Here is a 7,834-nt window from a genome sequence, read left to right on the forward strand (position 1 = left end):
CTGTCTTTGGAAATGACACTGAAGTGATTCATTACCGTAGATGCCACTGGTTCAAACGGGTGCACACACGGAGAAAGAACAAACGTTCACATAAAAAAACACACACACACAAGTCAGCGAGTACAAAAACACACAAAGGCACATGCAGGTGAAAGAAGTTCCCATAGCTGGTGTGATTCCCACGATAAGAGGAACTGATTTTATCTTTCATGCAATCTCCGAGCCTCAGTCACGTAGACCGCTTTACTGGGCCCAGACCTGACGGTGAATTATTGTCATAAATTTTTACACAAATCAAAAATACAATGTTTAACAGGGTGGAGCAGAGAAACAAGACTGGTTATTAAAGCAAATAATTAACTAAAGCAAGCATTATTAATGCCTATATCTACAAAAAGGATCACGCAGAGATTTAGGTCAATGGGTTTGTCTTGTCTTACCAGATCAAAACAACCAGGACGTAAAAAAAATACAACTATGTAAAGCAACTATACTTTCAAGTAAAAGACAGATTTCTAACATTTCTGAAAGGCACAAGTGCGTTGATTTTAAGAATGTGTTTTATTTTGTTCCACGAGTTAGGTGCACTAAAACTGAAAGTTGTTTTTCCAAGTTCAGGCCGAGCTCGCGGAACATAAGTAAAAGTAAGTAAGAAATAAAAGCCAGTCCGATAATTGAGTCAGATAATGTCCCTGTGAATGACAAAGTACTTCTGTAAGGTCCATCTTACCTTACAGTTTTCCAACAAGTGCCTTAAAGAGATACCAGTGAGTATTGTGTTGTTATTTTTGGAGAAAAGACCTTCCAACCCTGTCATAAAATCCAATGATGATAAATCTCAAGGCGGAGTGACAGACTGAGTCCAGAGATCTGAGAGCTGAAGAGGATCCATGTCTATAAATCAAACCACCATAGTCCAGGACCGACATGAAAAGAAAGAAGCTTCTATTTCTGTGAAACTTTTTTGCCTGAGTCAGCAAACAAGATTATCAATGTGAAATTTGACTGAGAGCTTTTTCGTCATTCCAGTGCTGAGATATTTATATTCTACGCATCTGTTAACTCAATGAATTAATCACATTAAATGATCTTAAATCCAAAATGAAAGAATTAGAGGCATATGCCCTAAAAGTCAATGTTTTTTATTTGCCTGACAATGAAACTAACTTGTAAATTTCTCTTTTGAAATTTTAGTTTCTTTTAAATGTCTCCCTATGCATTTTCTGTCTTTAACCATGTGTTTTCATTGCCTGTCTGTCTGGTCCAGGTCTCCCTTGAAAAAAACATTCTTAATCTCAATGGGACTCTCCCAGAGAAGCCTGTTTATGCCTGAATACTCATTTTGTGCAAATTCTGATCACAATGTCCTGCAGGTTAATCATGTTTATCGCCTCAGATACAATCTCAGATACAATCTCACAGGTTGGTGAAATTCTTTTGTTTGCTAAAAAAAAAAAAAAAAAAGTAGTTACCTCGCTCCCATGTAACTATATGACCCTGCCTGAGGTAAGAGAAATCTTCATGTAGGTGAAAGGTTGTGACCATTGGCCCATTCTGTGTTTGTGTATCATTCTCCCAACTGAACCAGTCCTGCCACATTTACCTGCCACACAGAAAGACGAGAGGGCGTGGACTTTTCGTCAACGAAAGAGTAAATTCACAGCACATGCACGCCTTTCACGTGTCACAGTCCCAGGAGCGAACACTTCATAAGTCAGGTTGGGTGAGACCAGAATTCAGTTGGACCTGCAAGACCAAGAAACCACAGACAGGATCTGGAGCTTTGGGGATCCATTTCAAAATCAGGCCTACCAACAGGGAAAGGTAACAACTTTTACTCAACTATGTCATGTTTAATGCTTGTGACGTAGCTCTGGAAAAGGTTTTAAAAAAACAAGTGACAATTTCACCAGTCTGATCTCTTGTCACTTAATGGGTCTTAACATTTGCCTTGATAACTGAAGTAGGGCTGCGACCAACAATTATTTTAATGTCTTGTTTTATCCAACAGTCTATTTTCAGTTTACACTTAAATTAAACGGGGGAAAAGCATTTTGTGCTTGAAAATATGTTCTTCTGAATTGACTAATTGATTAATTGACTGACCGTTGCAGACCAAATTAACTTCCTCATTAAAATAAATTCCTGTATCTCCATTATACCATGGTAAGAATATCAGTAAGAATATAAATTCTCTTTTTGAAAGAGTGAGAAACGTGAGTCTGTTATGGTTTTTTTGCACATTTTAATGTGTACTTAAGTCAAGAAATGTGTACTGGAAGGCTATTTAAATCACAGTTCACTTTTGGTTACCGCCCTCTCTTTTATTAAGTTAGCAGGGGTGTCTCATCCAGCTATTATCAACTTATTCATATTAATGATAATGATGATATTGATGGCGCATTGTTACGAGAAAAGCTCGCTGTCTTTTGCTTTGTGACGTCTTGGCAGCAAATACTTTTCCTTCAGGGAAATGATGCTCAAAGTTACATGTTGCAATGTTGGATTTAAAGTCAAGGGAAGGCCGGGACACTTTTCTAGCCTGTAAAAAACACACTTGGGGGTGCCGGGGTAGCTCACCTGGTAAAACGTGCACTCCATGTATGGAGGGTTGAATTACGACTCTCACTTCCTTTTCATGTCTAAGCTATCCTGCTACATAAAGGCCTAACATGCCACACACACCAAAAACATGTTTGGGGCCAGTTTGTGTAAGTCACTCATCCCAACCTATAGGAGATGGTATCAAAATGGCTGTGTACTGTTTACAGAAGACTATTAAAACACTTATTCCATCAACATTAAAGGGGTACTCCACAAAATCAAATCCCTCAAGGGATGTCTCTTTTAGAAATGCAAAAAAATCTGGAACTGTGGAGTTAGAAAAACTTGACAGGGAATTAGTGTAGTACTGTTTTAAGGTGTTGGCTAGTTGTTACTGAAAATTAGACAGTTGCATTTGGTAGCTTCTGGTAAAAACAACGCCAATATTTCAATTTCCGCTGATGTTCAACATTTTACTTGAAACGTTTACTTGAAATAGGGTGCGTGGGTGGCCTAGTGGTAGAGCGAGCGTCTATCTATGGAGGCTCAGTACTCGACGCAGAGGTCACAGGGTTTGGGGCTTTCCTGCATGTCATTCCCCATCTCTCATTCCCATGTCTAAACTGTCATAATGAAGGCCTGAACGCCAGAAAAACATGTTTATTTAAATAATTCCATACGAAAACAAGTTGTCTAAGTATGTAAAAGTTGACAGGTCTGCTTTTACTAAACAAACTCAGAACAAGCTGTTGTTGTTGTTGTGTTAGCTCTGTGACACACACTTCAGTCTGTGTGTGTTTCTATGTACTGTGTGATAAATCCGGAAGGATTCTTGCCCCACTTCATTTCTTTAGTTTTCTGACTGTACTAATCTGATTTATGAGAGCAGAGGAGATTTTTGTAAATGGACCAGTTATCTCTTAGAGCTCCAGCTTTCTCTCCGTTAAGACTGCATTATAAATCTCCTTTACCCATCTTAATTCAAGCATCACACAATGTAGTCAAAACAAAGTAGGTTTTGATTGCATTGCCTTATCCAAATTACAAGACCTAAACGGCCTGGTGTGTATCAGTTTCCATTCCTCTCTGTCGTTTCACTTCGGTCAAACAGCTGTCACATTGCCAACAGCTGAACGAAAAACAGGAGACACTGACGAATTTTCTGTGTTTAAAACCACAGCAGTGGTGTGGCAAAAAGTGTGAAGTTTGTCCTGAAGTTTAAAAATTTGACTTTATGAGGGTTTTTTAACATTAATGTGCGTTCCCCCAGCCTGCCTATGGTCCCCCAGTGGCTAGAAATGGTGATAGGTGTAAACCCAGCCCTGGGTATCCTGCTCTGCCTTTGAGAAAATGAAAGCTCAGATGGGCCGATCTGGAATCTTCCCCTTATGAGGTCATAGGGAGAAAAGTTACCTCCCCTTTCTCTGCTTTTCCCACCCAGATAATTTGACCCGCCCATGAGAAATAGAGAGACATCATGGCTTTCAAACGAGCAAAGTGGCAGTTGGTCAAGGCTACACCCTCACCCTCCACCTCTCCTCAATAGCTACAGACACAGAAATGGCACATACTAAAGTAAGCTCGTTGTGGGACTGGATCTAGTGGATGTTCGGGAAAGAGACTTCAGTATTAGGGGACCACAAAAGGTCTATATAATTGAGACTTCAGATACAGCATCATGTCATGCTTTTAATGCTTGAGTGAAGTACAGTAAAGTTTTATGGCAATCTACCCAATATATTTTCTCATACAGAAGTGTGTTTTTGTCGTGAAGGGACAGTTTGGATTTTTGTTACTTCTACCTCCTGAGGGAACAACTGATCCTTCTTTATGCTTGTGACAACAATCATTTTGGAAAGTATGACTTCTTGGGGCGTTGGCCTAAAGAGGCTGAAGACTAACAATTGCCTCTTCCAATGCTTCTTCTCATCTGTCGGAGAGAAGTTTGTATGCAGCAACATGACTGTGTTCAATATGTGTGCAGAGGTTAATGCTTTTCTCCCTAATCCAACTACCCAATGGTATAAAACTAACTGTGATAATCCTTCGCCTTGAGCAACAGCTTTGTTCATAGCAAGGCATATTTGTTTGACGGTGTACCTTGTTATGAACAACGGTACACACATATACACACACACACACACACCGCACATATCATGCGTTTTTAGACCAAACAGGTCTGGGGACTCGTTCTATTTGCCACTGCCAATAAAAACACTGAAGTGACAGATGATCGTTACTAGTTCTTGTTGTGCAGACACAATAAAAAGAGGGGTTCTTGGAACCACGTTAGGTTCTTAGAGCTGAAAAGGTTCCTCTCGTCCAAAAAAGCCAAACACACATGGTGGTGAAACAGATGTGAAGGAGCAAAGGTAGAGGCACTTGTTAATCTTTAGACACTTTAAGCAGGGGATGGGAAAGCAACATCAGAGTAATAATTACAAGTCGTCATCACTAAACTCTATCAAAGATTTAGTTTCTTCAAAGGGGCTTTTTAATTAAAAAACAAACTTCTGTCTGACTGATCTGTATTGATTCAAGTCTTTCTCTTGCTGTCCATAGGATGTCGTTACGTGGAAGCTTTCTGTCAGATGAGCAGTTCCTGTGCTCGATCTGCCTCGATGTGTTCAACAACCCTTCGTCCACACCGTGTGGCCACAGTTTCTGCATGGCCTGCATCAGCAAATACTGGGATGTATGTAAGGTGTGTGAGTACAGATGTCATCCTCAATGTATGAAGTTTGTTTCCACTGGTTAATTATCTTTCATAGAAAACTGATGGTTACCTCAGTAATACACTAATACATGCACAGCACAACCTTGGGTCAGGACATTATGTACGTTCGACAATTTTTTTTACTTACTTCCTACACTTTTTAACTGCCATGGCTTCCATGTTTTCCTCTCAGTTCATTATCTTATTTGGTTTCCTTTTCTCCTTCTCACCCTTCCTTCCTATCCCAGGTTTTCCAGTGTCCTCTGTGTAACAAGAGCTTCCAGACGCGACCAGAGCTCCAGATTAACAGGACACTGCGAGAGATCGTCGATCAGTTCAGACCCGTTACAAGCGGGGGAAGGCAGAATGAGAAGAGAGTGGGGAGAGAAGGAAGAAACGGAGGCATGCCAGACAATTTCTTGAATGAATTGAAGAAGAAGCTGCCTCACCATCAGCTAAAAATGGCATCGATGCTACCTGACGCTCAAGGGAAGACAGGTGAATAAGGGTTTTGCCTAGCCTCAAGTTTTTTAGGGAAATTTTAGATCTCAATCAGTCGGTGTTGCTCTCCTGGCTGCATGAAAACAGACTGAAATTTGAGTTTTATTACAAAATATACATTCTAAGTTATAATATCTGTTTTGATTTATACAACCACGATGTATAAACAGCTATAATGTATCCAACTGGATGATAAAGATTCAGGCATTTGATGTCATTAAGTCATGAACTCCATCTGCCAAAACTGTGGACAAATGTCTTTTGTCAACTTGTCTTGGATTAATTAGTGGACATTATGCAGATGATACATTACTCTCCAGTTGTACAAATGTTTGACCACAAACCCAACTATCGGACACATTGAATTTAGATGCTGGTTGCTTAACATTAGATGCCATGTCAGAAGATCCCTAAAGTCCTAATGATACGTTATCTGGGGACCATGAATTCCTCTGCAAAATGTAATGGCAATCCATTTAATAGTTGTTGAGATATTGAGAGAACTGAATTACCGACTGAGTATTTAAGAAGCTCAGAAACGTGAGAAGGTGCACAGCTTTAAATTCCTTGATTTTTCTTTTAATGCATGTATCTTCTACCATGGTAGGTCAGCCCATCCCGACATCAACAGTCCCAACCTCACTTGCTTCTTCGGTACCAACCTCCAGTCCAATTGCTGCCTTGACAAACTTCTCCGGATCTCCTCAGCCGCCTCCCACGTTAACCCACTCCAGCGGCCGGAGAAGGTTCACCGTGACTGGGGCTGCGGTCAGCCGGAGCCTCCCTATCTGTGAGATCCACCACAGAGGAATAGTGGTACAATACTTTATTACAATATAAATCAATATCTGTCATTGATTTCCAGCCTTTCTGATTCCTATAGTGCTTTGTGCTTTCTGAGGAACAAGAACAACAATCTATGATAGGCTCCTCTGACCATGCATTTTTTTTAAATAAATTATATTTCATGTTTTCACAGTTTAACACTGCAACACTCTCTCTCTGGTTTCAGATTTACTGTAGGACTGATCGAGCATGTATCTGCCCTGAATGTGAGACCTTGGACCATCAGGATCACGACACAGTGACTCTTGAAACCGAGTGGATGGAAACCAAGGTGGGAAAACAGAAGGATGTTTGAAGTGAAGCACAAACCAGCAAAACTACTTATTATGTTACGTTTCTTTGTTTATGGTTATGTTTCGGTGAAAGTGCTGTGTCTGTATGTCACTTCCACCGCCCGGCCCTCCTCACTTAAAAGACTTTGTAGCAGATTAGCAGATTACAACATCCACTAGAAGTCGCTGCTTATATATATCCTGGCAGTTTTTTTTGGTGAGGACGCTCTGATAGGAAAGGATGATGTGGATGCCGAGAACCACCCAACGTAGTTTTTAGCCTCAATCACAGAACGTATTCTGCTCAAAGCTAAACTGTGCTCAAAATGTCCCATTGTGTGTGTGTTTGTGTGTCTGTATGTGTGTGTGTGTGTGTGTGTGTGTGTTTCTGACTTAGACTACCTTCTGGGACACATTTCCATCTAAAAACCAGTTAATTAGGGACAGCTTGTCCAATTGGGGACCAAAGTCGTTTGCCCGATTGGGAAAAAAAAGCTTTTTTGGGTCAGTGGTTAAGGTTAGGTTTGGGTTAAAGCGCCCGTGATGGGCGTTACGACAGGCATGGGCACAGACACAGGCATAGTCGTTATAGAAATGACTGTGAAGGCTGTTTTATGGTTCTGCTTAGAATTAACAGCATACCCCTGCAGACCCCTCTGTGTCTACGTTGGACCCTACGCCATTGCCTGCACCTCTAAAAACATGTAATTACACGTCACAGCGACGCACGTCGCTCGGCCGTTGCTTGGTAGCGTTACATTTCCCCCTGACTCATTTCTTGGTTCTCCTTCTCCATAAACAACATGAAATCAAGGAGAGGGTTAACCATTCCTGCTACAGATTTCACACCGTGGTCAGAAAACACAGGGTAGACACTTCCTCTTACTATGACTCTAGAGTCGGTACTTCCTCCAAAACTAATTGCCATCACTCTCTCACTTCTCCCTTATCACCC

The 7,834-nt window shown here is 40.8% G+C and overlaps 1 protein-coding gene across 4 annotated transcripts in view; it reads left to right on the forward strand.

Annotated features, from left to right (window-relative positions):
• Positions 1-1,651: 1,651 nt before the first annotated feature.
• The window catches only part of LOC116669499 (nuclear factor 7, brain), an 11,500-nt gene continuing 5,317 nt past the window's right edge, over positions 1,652-7,834 (forward strand). For 3 of the 4 annotated variants that reach the window (XM_032499419.1, XM_032499422.1, XM_032499420.1), the window contains exons 1-5: positions 1,652-1,824; positions 5,107-5,248; positions 5,509-5,758; positions 6,369-6,577; positions 6,774-6,878. In XM_032499419.1, the coding sequence (XP_032355310.1) occupies positions 1,667-1,824; positions 5,107-5,248; positions 5,509-5,758; positions 6,369-6,577; positions 6,774-6,878 (864 nt within the window). In that variant the 5' untranslated portion in view covers positions 1,652-1,666. The remainder of the gene's footprint in view (positions 1,825-5,106; positions 5,249-5,508; positions 5,759-6,368; positions 6,578-6,773; positions 6,879-7,834) is intronic. The other variant, XM_032499421.1, reaches the window with a different exon arrangement.

The sequence above is a fragment of the Etheostoma spectabile genome, chromosome 19 (genome assembly GCF_008692095.1).
Source record: "Etheostoma spectabile isolate EspeVRDwgs_2016 chromosome 19, UIUC_Espe_1.0, whole genome shotgun sequence".
Classification (NCBI taxonomy): Eukaryota; Metazoa; Chordata; class Actinopteri; order Perciformes; family Percidae; genus Etheostoma; species Etheostoma spectabile.